Source organism: Nannospalax galili, unplaced genomic scaffold (assembly GCF_000622305.1).
Source record: "Nannospalax galili isolate Female #2095 unplaced genomic scaffold, S.galili_v1.0 scaffold25, whole genome shotgun sequence".
Lineage (NCBI taxonomy): Eukaryota > Metazoa > Chordata > Mammalia > Rodentia > Spalacidae > Nannospalax > Nannospalax galili.
The window spans coordinates 3806983-3825170 of record NW_008355642.1 but is presented as its reverse complement, the minus strand read 5'-3'; the positions used below and the strand labels follow the sequence as shown (position 1 = coordinate 3825170).

Genomic DNA, 18188 nt, shown 5'->3' with positions numbered 1-18188 from the left:
GTTATTTTTATTATTTATTTCTTTATTTAGTGTGTGTTGGGAGGTGCATATGTGTCCCGAAGTGCATGTGGAGGTCAGAGGACAGACAAGCCACAAAAGTCAGTTTTCTCCTTCTACCATGTGGGTCCTGAGGATTTAACTCAGGTTCATCTGGCTTGGCAACAAGCACCATTACATGCTGAGCTATCTCACTGACCCTTTTCTCATTTTTAAAATATTTCAGGATAACTTTTCTGAAAGTGAGTTCTAGAAGTAGGGAGCATATTGGAAAATCTTCCCAGTTTGCAGTTACAGTCATTTCAATATCAAAGCAAGTAGCAGGGAGAATTTGGATAGATCTTGTTGAAATCAATTAGGAGATAGAATTTTGTAAAGAAGCCTTTTAGATTTCTTTCTGTTTGGTCACTGTGGAGATTTGAATGAGAATGTCCCCCATAGGCTCCAAGTATTTGGACATTTGGTCCCCAGTTGGTGGCGCTGTTTTGGGAGGCCTTAGAAGGTGTGGCTATGCTGGAGGGCAGGCTTAGAGAGCTCCTAAGCCTTGCTGGATCTCTAGTTACTCTCTTTCTTTCTGTGCCCACTTGAAGATGTGAGAGCTTAGCTTCTGCTTCTCCTGCTCCAGCCACCTCCTGCCACCATACCTCCCCTCCATGATGGACTGTAATTCCCCTGGAACCATAAGCTCAAATAAACTCTTCCTTCTATAAGTTGCTTTGGTCAGTGTTTCTGTCACAGCAGCAGAAAAATGACTAATACAGTCACTTTAAAATTAAGATGAGGTGTTCATGTAGCAGTCATCAGAAAATATTTAATGTTCCTCAGCAGCCAGGTCATCAGGATTTCCCCAGACACAGATATTTCAGTAGCTAATGGGAAAAAATAGAATGTGGCTTACGCTCTGAAGGCTGTGCTGGATCTGAAGCTCAAGACTTCAGTTTCAGAGACACTGGAAGCAAAAGAGAAGTGAGGGTGTGGAGATAATGGCATTTGCCTTTGAGTACATTTCAGTCATTACTTCAAGCTCTTTTGAGAACCTCAAGAGAGAAATTTATGTCTTGGAAGCAAATAGCCCCAGAAATCTGTCCCATTTGACAGAATCCCTAGAGCTGAGAGTAGTGCGTGCTGTCCCTGCTGGTGATCACTGTAACTTTTTGCAGTTGTCTTCAGTAGCTTCTTATGAAGTAGTTACATAAATGGCCCTGTAGCATTTGGGGGATCTCTTTGTTGAAGGCACAGATGGAATCCCTAGAGCTATAGTGATTGGGGCTTGAGGAAACCATGAATACCTCACATCAAAGTTATTTGTTTTTCCAAAGCTCATTTTGAATTATTCTAAAGGTGGTATAAAAATTGGGGGTGGTGGCTTATGCCTATAATCCCCTTTGGATAGCCACCTTTGTGATATTGATGTTAGGTAATATTAATCCAGATCTAGCCCTTAGGGCAAGTTAATTCTCTGGTCAACTTACTTGGCTTTCTACTTGTTTATATATGCTAGGCAAGTGATCTATCACCGAGCTATATCCCCAGTGCTGGCTTTTACTTTCTGTCTTCTGAATGTTTGAGCATTGTCTGTTTCAAGGTGTCTGCCATCTAAATGAAACATACTTCAAAATGACCTACCTTCATCATTCCTACCTTCTAGATGTAGCTCCTTTGTTTTTCTTCCAACTTATTGCATGGTAATAAATAATTATGACTTATTTTAACCCATTTTTTTCCACAAAAGACTGGAACTGGGAGAAACAAAAAGAACAACCCAAAGAATACCAACGGATTCTACAGTGCTTCCTAGATAGAAAAGACTGCTGCTATTCAATCCATCAAATGGGTAAGATCATAAAATTAGTAATTTAAAAGTAATGCCTATGCTTGGACTTTTTCTTCCTCTTTTTTATATCTGGCTTCATTAAGTTGTCCATCTGCTTTATTTATGCCAAAAATTAGGAGTTTGTGGCTCATGAAAGATATTTTGCTAATATGTTAATTTTTTCCACATAAAACAGCACAAATGGGTGTAGGAGAAGGGAAGTCGATTGGTGAATGGTTTGGACCAAATACAGTTGCACAGGTCTTAAAGTAAGTAAGAGTCTGGTATCTGCTTATTCTAATGTTTCCTATGGTTCTCTCCCCAGCAAACTGACTCTCCCATCAGCTTAAATATTCTTGCAATGCCACTGAGCCACTCCTCCTGCTAAGCCATCAGACATCTCTACCATTTTGTTTAGATAGTTCTTTGCTATGGATATGTGTAGACCTCTGCCTTGCTATATCAGGGTTATAGTCTCTGGCGTCAGTAAATGTAGCTATACCTCAGGACTCATTCTGTTTCTCATCCTTCTGATCATGTGCCAGGAAACCATCAGCCTGAGGTCTTTTGAAGCTAAAAGATTCATACTAAGTGGTAAAGCTTAACCAGGTTAAGCAAGAGATAGACTCCTATCCTGTATAATATTAAAAACCTCATTAATGGGCCAGTGAATGGCTCAGCAGGTAAAGGCACTTGCTGCCAAGGCTGATGACCTGAGTTCAATCCCTAGTCCCAACATGGTAGAAGGAGAGAACAAACTCCTTCAAGTTATCCTCTGACCTCCACATATGGGCTGTAGCATGTATCTTCCCCACTAAATAACCAAAATATTATTTAAAACACTCAGTAATTCATCCAGCATTTACTGGGTGCCTTTACTCTGTTAAGTACTGAGTGGACAGAAATAACATAGACATAGACCTTGCCTCAAGGAACTTGTCACCTGTTGGAGGAGATGAATCCCAGGGAAATCTTAGAGTCAGTTTGCCATCTGCTAGCAGGTTCAAGGTATCCCAGCATGATACTTTTGTAATTGTCTTCTTAAATTTCACAATTTGACTCTTACCACAAGAAATGAGGTGAAGAGGTCAGGGACTCACATTTTGGAAGTAAATGGGGTGAGTGTTACCAGTACCTATGCTTGCAGGCCACCTTACCTGTTGTAGTTCTCTCCTTCCTGACAACCTGTCAGTGAATGAAAAAAACTCCCTGAAGGCAGAGACTGTATTTGTCGTGTTCATTCTGTGGTGCTAGCGTGTAAAGCTGCCCGGTTACACATAAGTTCCAAATAAATGTTCAATGAATAAATGAAATTAGCAACTGGAATCTGGGATCAAAGAGAGAGAGCATTAGGCCTCCTTTGGTGTAGTGTGTTTCAATTCCTGGGTATTATAGCTCCTTTTGGAGTACAGACGGGCCTTGTTTCAGCTGTTAACCAGTCTTCAATGAACTAGCATGCTGTAGAGATGTGCCTATGAGGTGAGTAGTCGGGATTTCCTGGGCACCTAAAGAAAACTTGTATCTTGGCTTCATTCTTTTCTATCAGTGCAGCTTTCCTGATTCTGCTTTCTTAGAGTAGCTTTTGAGCATCATTGGCTCTGCTGAGTGAGGAACTAGCAATATTCCAGGAGCCACAATAGGAACAAATCCAGGGAAAAATGTATAACAGATTAGAATGGGGGCTGGAGAGATGGCTCAGTGGTTTAAAGCACTGACTGCTCTTGCAGAGGACCCGGGTTCGATTCCCAGTACCCACGTGGTGGCTATGAACTGTCCTTAACTCCAGTTCCAGGGGAATCTGATGCCCTCTTCTGACCTTCACAGCATTGCATGACACAGTCCACTCATATACATGCAGGCAATACACTCATACAAATGAAATAAAAATAATAAAAATTTAAAAATGATTAGAATGACCATGCCAAGCCCCAAACCTGCCTTCAAATACAATTTTCAACTTTCCTCTATATCTTGATGTTCCCAACAATAAACAAATGAAAGGTTATTCTTCAATTTTTTAAAATCAGTATGTAATGTGTTAGGTACCATTATGGAATTGCTGAGCAAAGTGTGTTTTTATGCTTCTTCCCACCATGTCCCCATCGCCTGCTATCTGTGTTCTCTTCTGATGGCCTCCCCTTTGATTCTCTTCCTCTTCACTGTCAATGTGTCCTTCTACCCACTCCCCCATCCTTCCCTATTCTTTTTTTAAAAATATTTTATTTATTATTTTTATTTTATGTGTATACGTGTATTGCCTGCATGTAGGTAAGTGCACCCATGTTGTGCAGTGCCCATGGAGGACAGAAGAGACTGTTGGATCCCCTGGAACTGGAGTTACCAACAGTTGTTAGCTGCCATGTGGGTGCTGGGATTCGAACCCAGGTCTTCTACAAGAATGGTCATTGTTTATAACTGCTGCACTATCTCTCTAGCCCCCTTCCTCATTCTTTTAATATTTTAAGTATGGTCTGATTTATTATGATTGCTTGTATTAGCCATGGCATAGATGCTCTTTAACACAGTAAAAGATGGATGTGGTTATCCTGTTCAGCCCATCATAACATAAAAATGTCATAACTAGAACATACATTTACTATATATAACCTATTGAACATCACAGCTTACCAAATGTGCTGTTTCCCATGACTGTTGTCTGGTTGACTGGGAGCTGCGGCTTCTTGCCACTGCTCAGGATCCCCAGTGAGTGTTTCACTGCATGTGACTAGCCCTGGGAATGATGCCAATTCAGAATTCAAAGTCTGGTTTATACTGAATGCACATTACTTTTGCACCACCCTAAAGTCAAAAAATTGTAAATGAAACTGAAAACCATATAATGATATCATTATTGTTCGGAGGGAAGGTAATGCATTAAAATGAGTAAAATAAAAGTGTAGTGAGGGCTGGGGAGATGGCTCAGTAGATAAAGTGTTTGCAGTGTAAGTATGAGGACCCAAGTTTGGATTCCTAGAACCCATGTCCAAAAAAAAAAAGCCAGGTGCAACCCTCGCACTGGAGGGCAGAAACAGGAGGATCTCTGGGGTTCAATAGTCAGCTGAAATGGCAAGCTTGGTTAAGTGAGAGGCCTTGTCTCAAAAAGATAAGGAAGCAACCGAGGAAAGGCATCCTGATGTTAACCTCTGATCTATACACACACACACACACACACACACACACACACACACACTCACATTTTAAAAAATGTGTAACAATAATTGACCTCTTTTTGGGAGCTGCTTTAGAGAAAGGATGCTTTTTTTTTGTCCAATGAGACTAGGCTTTATCTATGCATTGTAGAAATAGGATAAGCATGTTCTCCTGCCTATCAAAACAGAAGGAATGGGAAAAAGGAAAGTACTTTACTTAAACCTCATCTAATATCCCTTTTAAAAGAGTTTCCTTTCTAATTTCTGCTGAAATCATGCAATTAGTTATGTTTTCTCTCTTTAGCTGCTGACTAGTAAGGCCACCATTCTAGTCATCCAGGACACAAGTTTATTTGAATGGCATTCTCACTACATGTGGGGAAGAGAATAAGATTCATTCTCTCTCTCCCTCCCTCCCTCCATTTTGTTCCTGCTCATTTTTCATATTATCAATGTTCCCAAATTCATACACATACAGACATACATGCACACATACACATATGTGACACATGTTAATTGAACCCATGACCTTGTACATGCTGATTAATACTCTGCCATTGTACCATATCCCCTCTGCCTCAAATATATTTTTAAGGGTTCTGTTATTATTTTTTTATTAAAACGAAAAGCAGTACTTCAGAATTTAGGGAAGCAAAACCTGATGGGATTATCAGAGTAGATACATATATAATATTTCTTTTCTTCCCACTAGGAGTACTGCCATTTACTGGGGTAGATTTTTGTGTATTGTAAAGCAGAACATTGATTGATTAATTGATTGATTGATTGATTGATTGATTGAGATAGGGTCTCACTTTGTCCCCCTGGCTGGCCTGGAACCAGGCTGGTCTTGAAGTCACAGAGATACACCTGCCTCTGCATCAATTGTGCTGGGTGTGATGGCCCAGCAAAGCCTTTTAAAAGTTCAAATACATTTGAAAGAGATGTATCTTTGCTCTATAAACTGTTATTGAGTATGTTAAAGCTGTAATGAAATGCTTCTTCTAAAAAATAAAATATTACAATAAAAATGGAAACCTATTACTTAGAAGCTCTCTAAAATATATAAATAAGCATGAATAAAAAGTTTAAATGGAGTTATCCTATAACATAGACAATACCCAATTAGGCACCACGTCCTGGCAAATAAAAGCTGCAGGACAAGCAGTGGGTTATGCCTTCTTGAGTTGTTGGCCACTGGTGGTATATAACCCCTCAAACATTGCAAGACAGTACCATTGCTCTTGAAGGTCTTATTTTTAACACAAATTTTAGTTTATTTTCTGGTCACAAATTCTCCACTTTTACTTGTGTCAGCAAAGTATTTCTCTTCATTTTTGAGACATTTCATTGAGAAGCTGGTTCTAGTTTGATAATTTGTCTTTTCTTTCAGTACTTTAAATACTTTGCTCCACCTGCTTCATTTACATCCTACCTAAGGAGACATCTAATATAATTTCTTATTCTTTGTTTCATGTAAAGCTAAGATGTTTTATCCACTGTAGATGCCAGACTTTTCCTTGTCTTTGACTTTCTGCAGTTCAAGTATGATGTTTTCAGTTGACATTAAAATGAGTTTTTCTGTATGAAAGAGTATATTTTAAAATGAAATGGAGATCTTTTTTAAAGGTTAAAACCTCATTCAGTTTTATGCTTTATAGGGAATTCAACTGTGAACCTAACAATTTTATAGCCACTTTTGAAAGAGATGTTTCTTTGCTCTATAAACTGTTATTGAGTATGTTAAAGCTGTAATGAAATGCTTCTTCTAAAAAATAAAATATATATAATAAAAAAGAGAAAAAAATAAATAAATGAAAGTTTAAAAAAAAAAAGTTCAGTTACAGTAACTCTGTACTGTTCTCCAGGTCCATGGACATGGGATGACCCAAACCTCTGTCAAAGAAGCCAGAGGTAACCCAAACAGCAGCTTCTCTTCTCAGTGTGTGGTAACATTAGGAACACTGAGTGTAAATTGTATCACTTCCTGCTGCTATTTCCATCTTACCCAATTGCGATTTCATTATATGTTGCTTTACAGAAAACTCGCTTTATTTGATGAATGGAATTCCTTGGCTGTTTATGTTTCAATGGATAACACAGTGGTCATTGAAGATATCAGTGAGTCCTCAGACTGTTTACCTTCCCATTGGTGGGTGGTATTCCTTCTTCACCATTCAGAAATCTGGGGCTCAAAAGATTCAATGACCTGCTGCAGCAGGATGGGGGGTGGGACTAGGAGAGCAAAGAGCTCTGTTTTTATCCTTCTGAAAAGATGTTTTTCTCAAAGATGTGCTACACCATTCCCTGCAGAGCACTGAAGTGTATATAATCTGTTGAACTACCACCTGTAGATGACTCATGGAGACCCACTGTTGTCCAGGCCCATTTTCTCTGCCATGGGGATTAGGAAAACCCAGAGATACAATCCCTGACTCAAAGGTTGTCACAGACTAGTTGAGAAAGGAGATTATCAGAATGTGTCCAGAATATCTGTTGGGAGTTAAGTAAGTACTCAGTGGCCAGCACAAAGAACAGAAGGCTGAAGGAATAGCCTGGCCTTCCTGTCTGGATGGTTTCACTACTTTTACAATGGCTGACCCAAAGGTCACAGTGTTGCTCCAGAATATTCTCTTCTGCTTGTGGATCCCAGGGCAGTTGGGTTTCCTAGGGGCTGTCTGGTCCCTATTATCATAGGAGAGGGCCTTCCAGGCAGGGAAGACAGCATGTGAGGTCCCTCTCCTCAGTTTTACCTTTGGAATGGCTCCTAATGCTAGATATTCCTGACTTACTAGCTCTCTTGTCTTCTGTTTCTAGAGAAAATGTGCTGTGTCCTTTCCTTGGGTACCAACACAGTTGCTGAGAGTGCTCCTGATTCTCTGACTGCTTCCAATCAGAGTAAAGGCACCTCTGCCATCTGTCCAGCCTGGAAACCCCTGCTGCTCATTGTGCCCCTTCGCCTGGGTATAAACCAAATCAATCCTGTGTATATTGATGCATTCAAAGTAAGTCTCTTCTTTTCTTGAGCCCATTGCTGCCTGCCCATCACATCACCATGTCAGCACAGAGATCCGTGAGCAGCAGTCCACAAGTGAGTTGCGAATCTTGCGTTCTCTTTCCCCTCTAGGAGTGTTTTAAGATGCCCCAGTCTTTAGGGGCATTAGGAGGAAAGCCAAATAACGCCTATTATTTCATAGGATTCTTAGGTAAGAAAAGATGAATTGCAAGTAAGTTGTCACGGGCTAGGGAAGGGTGTGGGCCAAAATATTCATGGTTGATTGGCAGTTCCAGTGAGTGGGCCTCTATCTAGCCTAGGGATACTGTGGTCTCTCATCAGCTCCATCCGTCTCCAACCTGATTCGTCTGGAATAATGCTTTCTTCCTTCCTATGCCTGATGGACATCATCAGGTCCCCATCAGTGCCTCCATTTCCTTGCCTCTTAATAGGATGGTTTCACTACTTTTACAGTGGATGGCCCAAAGGTCATAGTGTTGCTTCAGAATATTCTCTTCTGCTTGTAGATCCCAGGGCAGTTGGGTTTCCATCTTTTAGCTTTCCTGAGCTCTTTCTTACTGGGGTTCATACAACCAGGCTGAGCATCCACTGTTTTGCCAGGTCCCCATGGGTGGACCTGCTAGCTCATTGTTCAGAACCATGACAGGGTGGGAAATAGAGGATGAAGAAATAGAATTGTCACTTTCCCCATAGTGGTGGCAAAGCCTTAAAACTACTAACCTCCTAATATGGACCCTGTTGAGTAGGCAAACATTTTCTGCATAGGACAGCACCTCTGGAAACCTCGTCACCTTACTCACTAGCTGTGACAAGAGACATTTAAGGCTTTTAGCACATGACAGCATGCTGGCTGGTCCATCTGAACATCACTGTGCACACATCCCTTTGAGAGCATATTGAAATGCAGACTCAGTAAGTCTAGGGTGGGGCCCAAGATTTGCTTTTCTAACTAAGGGGTGCCAGTTCTGTACTGGTGGTCTGTAGGCCATGCTTTAAGTACCAGGGTCCTAGACACCTGGACAGTATAAGGAGAGGAGGGATGTAGCTAGGGAGATTTGACACAGGGCATTCTCATGGGAATGGAGTGATCAGACCCTGGGACTTAAGAAAGTCATGGACTTCGATTGCTTGCCCAGCAAGAAGAGCTAGAGCAACTGCAAGGAAGTGCCATGAGGGGATGTTCAGAAGACAAGGTGGAGATGGCATTGTTCCCCTCCTCAACTCATCTGTTGGAGACCGGGGAGGTGGGTGGGATGCCAACAGAGGTAGCTGCTTTGTATACCAGTCTTGTGCTAGCTAGTAGTTTGACTGCAGGAGAAAGATAATTCACTTGGACTCAAGATTTCTCATCTGTAAATCAAGCTAACACTTGACTCCCTTTTAGGTCATCTCCATAGTAAACTGTTCAGCAAAAAATCACACATATAGATAGTACGTGGTCAGCAAAAGGTGACTCCACCCAACCACTCAGTCTTTTCTTAGGTCTTCCTGACTTCCTGGTGGAGGTTGCCACACAACTGACTGTTTTCTGTAATGCTGCCATCTATTGGTCCAGCCTTAAAGCTACAGCTTAATGGAAAATCTGGAGCCCCATAATACTTTATTTTTTTAAGTAGAAAACCCAGTATATAGAGTTATAGATATTCAGATACCCTCTCTTGCTAAGCTTTTGCGTTTTTGTAAAAGAAAATGATACAAAAATACACAGTTAACACTTAGTATCTATGGGTTCCTGTGGGTTCCCCGTGTATGGATTTGATTTGTCATAGATCAAAAGTATTTTTGGAAAAAGTGTATCCATACTGAGAATGTCCACACTTTTCTTTTCATCTTTAGCACCCGTGTGAGATAGACCCTGCCATAGTGAAATGAAGATTGAAAGGAAGAACACTGTAAACCAAACAGCAATTGCATTCCTACTCTTACATAAGAAGGAAAATTCATCATTGGAAATATTAAGTAACATCCTAGAATCAGCACATAACAACAAAAACATAGCCAACCTGAAGATGAATCTAGAAAATAGAAATATTCATGAATAAAATAAAATATTGCTGTGTTTATAGGCTAAAATTACTGAACTTATATAAAAACAAGAAATACCATTTGTTAGGTATGCATATAAGGTAATTTACATATGCTACTTTCAATCCTCACATTCCTCTAAGTAGTCAAAGAAGGCTTCTAGGAGGAGGTGATAGCCTATCGACTTAGAAAGAAGGAGCAGAAATCATCCATGAATACAAAAGAAGGAAATCCAGCGAGAAGGTAGCGATGTATATATTTTTTTGAGAGTTTCATACATACATAGTACATTTGCATTACTTCCACCCTTCCAAGTCCCCTTCCAGCTCCTCCCATATCGCACCACTCCCTCCCAGTTTCTTGTCATCTTCTTTGATTATTATTGTTATATTTATACATATGTGTGTATGTGTGTGTTTGTGTGTGTGTACACGTGCGTGTGTGTGTGTGTGTTTACGGCTGCCCACCTGGGATTGCCTCAAGAGATGCTCTTTTGTTAATTTAAAAAACTTTAATTTTTGTGAGCATCATACATGAATATACTCTTCTCACAGTTTCCATCCTTCCCAATCCCTCTCCAACTCCTCCCATGTTCCCCCAACTCCCTCTCAATTTCCTGTCCCCTTCCTTGATTATTATTTTTACGTATACATGCATATATTTATAGCTATACATATATACATACATATGTAATGCACTGGGTCCATTCTGTGGAGCTCCTGTGTACCTGTATTTGGGGCTGCTCACTTGGAGTTAGATAAAAGGAGGTTATTTTCTTACTGTCATTCAGTTAGCAAGCAGTGAAGCCAGGATTTGCTCCCAATTTGGTCATCTCTGTTTGCTCTTCCCATCCACCCCCCCTCCCCATGTTTTCCCTAGGGCCCTTCTGCCAAGCACACAGCTGGAGAAGATCTAGATGTGGGAGGCTCTGGCCAGGTTGATACTCTGGCTATCAGTTTTTGCCTGCTTAGAGAAAAGGAACTGTTTGTTGTCTGCATTTGGGTACAGGTTGCCATGTGGAGATCCATGGTATTTGCCCTGTCTGTGCTGATGGTTGATTAGCCTGCCTCTTCTCCTTGGTCCTGAGTAGAGACTGTTAATTAGTCTCCATATCATTTTTGGGAATTTGTAAATCTTCTGCTGTAGGCACTCTCAGAAAAGAGTGAGCCTGAAAATCTGTGCCCTCTCCACCTGTGGCAAAAGGTCATGGCTGTAGTCCATGAGCCATTATTATTATCTCCAGCACCTTAACTTAAAACACTCCAGTGGATGGCTGGGTTCTGTCCCTCCTTGGCTTTCTATCTTCTCATTCACAACTTCCTTTTCTAAGGTCTTAGGTTTCATGCTGAACATCTTAACTGCTGCTCTTCAGTGTGATCTGAGGCTATTTTGCTATCACTGATCTCACTTAGCTTGCTTAGTCTACTGGGAAATGTGGACCTTGACTTTCATATGGCAAGTCATATGGGAATACTGATTTCCATATTTCTTAGCTTGATATTTGTGGGTGAAAATGTTTGATTCAAGATAATAAATTTTGAATAGCTTTATATTGGGTATTGTATTGCATGCACTTCACAGACATGACCATATCTGGTTCTTAAATACCTTCTGAGGTACTAAAACAGGCCCAATGACCCCAATTGAAAATAAGAGTGTTTGGAAGGAGAATAAATTAAGCAAATTGTGTTTGGTTTATGATACAGGATAGTTAAACTTTTCATCAGATATTAGAAACATATTCTTTGCCAATTGAAGCACATGGATATTCCCTTCTACATGGAAATCTAGGTAAAATCTTTGGGAGCATTTCTTGCTGCAGGTAAATGTTTCTTTGGTCACATGACACAGTTGAGGTTGTAGAGATCTTCTGACTTCAAGTCTAGACTGTGAGGTCATCTGTCTACTTAGCGTCATAAGAAGTCTCTTCCCTCTAAGCATTAGATCAAAGTAAACATCTTATCAACCTAAACTCCTGGGTCATTTTGAGGTTGAACCTTTGGAATTTAATGAACCATGGCTTGTATGTGTGAAAGTCAGTCATCTAGGCTTAGGGTTTGGCTCAGTGGTAGAATATTCATAGTATATGCAAGGCCTTGTGTTTTATCCCCATTCATTACACAACACACACACACACACACACACACACACACACACACACACACACTCACTCTGTACTACTAAGGTCAGTCAGTCATTCCAAGTAGCTTTTCCCCCTGAGGTTCATCTGTGCTGATGTTAATGTGACAAAAACTGTTTTCTGATAGAAATTGACTGACTTGCTCGCAATAACTAATCCACAGCTAATTGCTAATCAATTACAGGCATCGGGTTACTGGTATCTTATCCACAGCAGTTAGGATCCCTATTCTGTGTGGGTGAATTTCCTTTTGAATGCCAAGGTTTTTCCCTTTCCAGAGGCACTCTCTGAGTGTGGGTCTGAGAACCAGCAGTCTAGAGCAAGATTAATTCCAATGCTGAAAGATGTAGAAAACTCCCTGTTGGTACTGGGGCTTTATGATTGGGGGCAGTACTCACAGGTTTGGGGATTCTACTGACACCTCTTTGCAACTGCTGCTCACAGAGCCTGCCATGTCATTCTGTGGTCTCTCATTCCCACCTTTCTAAAAACCTATCACTCTTCATTTTTGGACATGGATTTCAAGGAAATGTGTTAGGACAAGTCTTCTCTTTGATCAGATTCGAGCACATGTGGCTTCTCTCAAGCATGCTTTCCCTGGCTTCAGGCTTCCTGTCATCACATTATCATTGTTGTTAGGGGTTAGGAGAATGGGGGGCACGATGACGATGATGGGGAGAGCACATTCTGAGGGCAGCAGTGGGAGCAGGGCCAGTGCTTCTTCAAAGATTAAACATATTTTCTACAAAACAGGTGATGAGCTCATTTTCTTGGACCCTCACACAACCCAGACCTTTGTTGACACTGAAGAGAATGGGACAGTAGATGACCAGACTTTCCATTGCCTGCAGTCTCCACAGCGAATGAACATCCTGAACTTGGACCCTTCTGTGGCCTTGGTGCGTATCTGAAGGAGCTATGATGCCAGCCTGTTGTAAATTGGTTACTTGGGAATTGCCCAGGCTGTTAGGTAGTACAGCATGAGTGCATTTATCACTCCCAATAGAGGCACTGTGATATGGTAGGGAAGGGTGGACCCTGGAGCCACACTACTGAGTGAGGATCCACACTCTGCCATTTACTATGTACGAAGAGTCACTTAACCTTTCTGAGCCTTGATCTTTGCATCTTTGAAACAAGGAATGCAATATTTCCTTTCTTGTAGGGTTACATGAGATGCAATATGTACAAGACACGACATTGGTAGCACATTGCAAGCACTGTTTAATGTTAGTAGTAGTATTATCAGCATCTTTCTCCCTATTCCTTCTTGTTCCCAAATGATTGCCACATAAGCACAAGGTGGGGCATGGTTAGGAATGGATAAGGGGTTAAGAATTTCTGAGAGGTCAGTATTTCTTGATGCCAAATAAAGTTGCAGGTTTGCTCCAGAAACTGTAATTTCTGTTAACACATATTGAAAGGGCACCTGCTTGTGAAGTAGGCAGTCTTTCTTAGGCCTGTCTGCATTCTCTCTTCCCATTTAATCTAAACATCAGACTGTTACCAGTAATCAAGAGCTATGCATCCTCCTTGGTTTTGGACCACTCTTATACTACTGAAGGATGGCTGTCAGGGCAGAATGACCCAGCTGGCTCTCACAACACTAACAGAAACTTTCTGAAGGGTTAAAGCCAACTTTTAAAGTAATGCCTCTAGTTAAAAGTGCTATTTGACTTTTGTTTGTTGTTGTAATTAAATATTCTTTGTAAGTATATTTGTGTGCAGAATGTGTTATGTCCAAGTTAAAATATCTCATACAATTGAGGAGAGAAGAACAGGCAAGAAAGGAACAGAGACAAGTGGGGAGAGGGAAGGAGGAAGGGACAGAGCAAGTGAGGAAAAGGAGGGAGAAGAGTGAGAGGAGGGAGAGGGAAGGAGGGAGGAGAGGCAGGGAGGGAGGAGGGAAAAGACAAAGACAGAGACAGAGAGACAGAAAATGGCAATGTATGAGTACAGGTAAGGCAATAATTCAGTGATTTAGGGGAGAGAGAAGCCCAGCCCTCCAGTCTTCCTGTAATGCCCAGAAGATGCATGGAAAGATGGTGATTCACCTCCTAATTCTGGGACAATAACTCCATCTTGCGATAAGAAAGAAATTCAAAATTGTGTTCTTTTGCCCATGCCCAGGGATTTTTCTGCAAAGAAGAGAAAGACTTTGACAATTGGTGTAGCCTAGTTCAGAAGGTAAGGATGTGTTTTTTAATGTGTATGTGTGTATGTGCACATGTGTGTCGGTGCCCATGGAGGCAAGAAGAGGGCATCAGATCCTCTGGATTGGAGTTAAAGGCAGTTTTTTTTATATAAAAATGAAAGTTACTATATATAGTTCCTTTAAAGGTTATGTTTCATAATAATATAAACCTAGTCTCTTATAATTTGATTGCAAGAAAATGAAACTAAGGCAACAAAAAAGCCCTATCAAATATGGGAAATTTTCCATAACTTTGGGGAAATGTCAGATGAGATGAGTGATAGTCTTGGTCAAAGTTAATGTTTCATCTCATTGCGCCAAGGAGTCACATGGAATGTTCAAGTAGTATTCTACTACTTTAATCTAAAATTTCCAGCTTCATGTTGCTCACGTCTGTCTTCTTCCTTACTCTGTTCATAATACTGAGATGGTTGAAAAAATTAAAGAACTTTTTTAGGTGGTTAGTATACTCCATTATGGTTTAGAAGACTTTTCCTTATATTAACTATTTTATTTATATAAAATGTAGACATGCTGTGATTTAGAGAGATCACTGTTTGCAAAAGTCCATGTCAAGCTATTTGTTCTTTATAATATCTGTGTAAAATGGATTTATTGCACTGATTCACCCATCATGATATCTCTTTCCCTTATTGTCAGTCTCCAATACATACTAAATACACGGAATGTATTGATAAATGATCACTGAAAATTAAGGGAAACCATAGGGAGTGTTTTAGAAAGCCCCTGGTGGGGTACCAAAGACATGAAATTCTATCTGCAAAACAAAAATATCAGAGATACAGGAGCCCAGAGCCTTCCTTGTAAGTGTAAGGAGGAAAGGTTTTAATTCACAAATGAACAAATAATTAACACTGTTGTACTTACCTGAATCTGTAACCCTGGATCATAAGTTGCTGAAATATAATACAGAATCTTAAATTATTTATTTCCCTACTGAGAGTAGATCTTGCTATGTGGCCCAGACTAGCCCGGAACGATACACCCCAGACTGGTGTCAACTGTGTATTCCTTCTACCTCAACCTTCAGTGTACTAAGATTACAGGCATGAGCCACCATACCCAGCTCCAAAGAAATCCTATTATTGCTATTATTATGATCACAGTTCTGGGGATTGAACACATGGTCTTGCATATGCTAGGCAAGTGCTCTACCACTGAGCTACATCCTCAGCCCAAGAAAATTAATATTCTTTTTAATGGGAAAAATAAGTAGTTTTATTGCAATAACTATGTAAATATTATTCACAAATAGGTTATGTAATGGGCTATGCCTATATTTCTGTTTTATTCTTCACAATTCGATTACATATATCTATATATACTTGTATAATGTACGTAATCTGCTCTTAATCCTTTCCCCGTCTCACTGAACTGCTTCTTCTTCCCAAGCAGTTCCCTTTGTATTTTCATGTCTTTTTTGTTTGTAGCCTACTTCATTTAGCGTTGTTTATATGAGCATGGGGGGTTTATGTACTTGAACAAGGGCAACTTACAAGTGGCTACCAATGAAAACTATGATTCCTTGCCCTCCACAGCCAAGAAAATTATTTTGAAAAGGTTTGTTATTGTTATTATTATTACTATTGGTTTTTTAAAATTATTTATTTAATAAACATATACTTAGAAAAAGTATTTTGTTACAACAGCATTGACATATTCAATAACAATTTCCAGAGCTAAGATGCATCTCTTTCAAAACTGGCTGTAAATTTTTAGGTTTACAGTTGAATTATTACAGTTATACAATGTTGTACTCACTATAAACCCTGTAAGACATAAAATTAAATGAGGTTTTAACCTTTAAAAAGATCTCCATTTCACTATTAAAATACTGTTTCATACAGAAAAATCCATTTTTATGCAATTGACATTAAGATGTTTGCACATGCATTTCTAATCTCTATATATCTGATTATTACTAGTCACAGTCGGTTACCTTCTGAGCTCCTTGGCATCTGAGCATGGATATAAAGTCATCAGGTAGATTTCAATGCTTATGTTTTTCACATCTACTAATTATTAAGGAGCAAATTTTTATGCTTTGAAGAATTGTTATTTTTTCATCATTTTTAAAAAAAATTAATAACTACATGATTAGAAGAAGCATTTCACTACAGCTTTAACATATTCAGTAACACACTCCACAGCAAGAGTACATTGCTTTCACAAGTGGCTATAAGTTTCTAGGTTCACAGTTGAATTAATATAGTTATACAATATTGACCTCAATATAAGCCCCGTAAGACATAAAATCGAATGAGTTTTTAACCTTTAAGAAAGATCTCCATTTCATTTTAGAATATATTGTTCCTTGCAGAAAGACTCATTGTTTTTGGTACTAACACTGAGATGCTGGTGCATGCATCTCTAATCTGTATATATCTGATTATTACTAGTCATAATTGGTAGCACTTGAATCCTTGGTGCCTGTGTATGTCTATAAAGTCATAAAATAGATTTCAATGGTAATGTTTATCACCTCTACCAATTAACATGATGTAAGCTTCCATGATTCCTCTTCAAATATAATACATTTTTTAAAATTTGTTGATTTTTTTGTGTGTATATCACACAGAACATCCCAAACCATCTTATTCAACTATACACCCACTTCCCAGATGGCACCCTCCCATAGCCTCCCTCCCCCGACTAGAGCCCTTATACTCTGATATCCCTGCTGTGGTGTCGGCACCCCCAGCCATTCCCCACTATTTGTCCATCTGGTGAATCTAGTCAGCCTATCTAGAGGTCTTTGTTTTAGGAGGGTCAGCTGTTCATCATCTAGCAGCAATCAGTTGTCAATATTCCTTTAGATAAGATTGGGGTCTCCTATTCATTTTCCCAGTTCTATGCTGGGTTGCTATGTGGGAGTCTCTTGAGCCACCTTGGCCAATAACTCAAAGGAAGGTATCACTTTTCTGGCATTGTTTCTTGTTATGTAGCCTTTAGCTATACACATGGACTCTTAAAAAATTTATATTGACCCCTTTAATCTTTTTATACTTTCCTTTTGGGTGTTTAAGGCCATATAGTTGGCCCAGATAAACCAATTTGTTTTTACTCTTAAGGCCATTTAAGGATCCATTCCTCAGGGGTCACATGGGCTTGGGCAGAGCCCCTGGGTCCTTTCTTTTACCAATTCTGTCTATGTGAAGTAAAGTCAGAGGTCCTGCTCGATCATGGCTGCCTTCGCTTGGAAGCATGGAGGAAAGGCTTCCTCTGTGTTGATCCTCCACTTTGTAGACTGGACACTGGTTCAAGTCCATCTGGTGGGGTTTCCACAGCCTCCTTGATCAAGAAGACAAGTGACTCACCACAGTTACAGGACATTTTGAGAGATGCTTATAGGCCCTGGAACTTAGTTGGCCTAGGAGGGCAAGGAGCAAAAAGTGTCCTTTATGTCCCTCTGACCAAATTAATATAGGCCTCATAGTATGGCTGTTAAACATCCAAGAAGGTTAGTTCCACCAGTCTGGTGCTTTTAATTACCATGTGCCATGTAAATAAAGCTTGGGCAAAGACCAAATGTTCTCAGATAAACCTTGGCTAGACATATATTTTGTTCCTTGAACTAGTTGTATGTATAATTTGTCAGTAGGTTCTTGGACTAATATGGTTCCGTCTGGATTTCAAAACTAGCTAAGCATTATCTCTCACATTGTCTATCCCTTCCACCATGGTTTCCCCATTTAAAGTGCCCCCATTTTTCCCATTTCTCCCTAAATAATACCTTTCTCCTATGGTCCCAGCTCTCTTCAGCTCCTTCTTTCCCTTTATCCCCAAGGTTCCTTGTGTAACCCTCCCTCCCCTCTCCCCTTAACCCGTTTTTA

The 18188-nt window shown here is 40.0% G+C and overlaps 1 protein-coding gene across 1 annotated transcript in view; it reads left to right on the top strand.

The window, feature by feature from the left end:
• The window catches only part of Atg4a (autophagy related 4A cysteine peptidase), a 75239-nt gene that overhangs the window by 50317 nt on the left and 6734 nt on the right, over positions 1–18188 (top strand). Inside the window, exons 5-11 of the mRNA XM_008852965.2 lie at positions 1730–1831; positions 2007–2079; positions 7001–7080; positions 7777–7964; positions 8087–8165; positions 12894–13039; positions 14271–14327. Of these exons, the coding sequence (XP_008851187.1) occupies positions 1730–1831; positions 2007–2079; positions 7001–7080; positions 7777–7964; positions 8087–8165; positions 12894–13039; positions 14271–14327 (725 nt within the window). The remainder of the gene's footprint in view (positions 1–1729; positions 1832–2006; positions 2080–7000; positions 7081–7776; positions 7965–8086; positions 8166–12893; positions 13040–14270; positions 14328–18188) is intronic.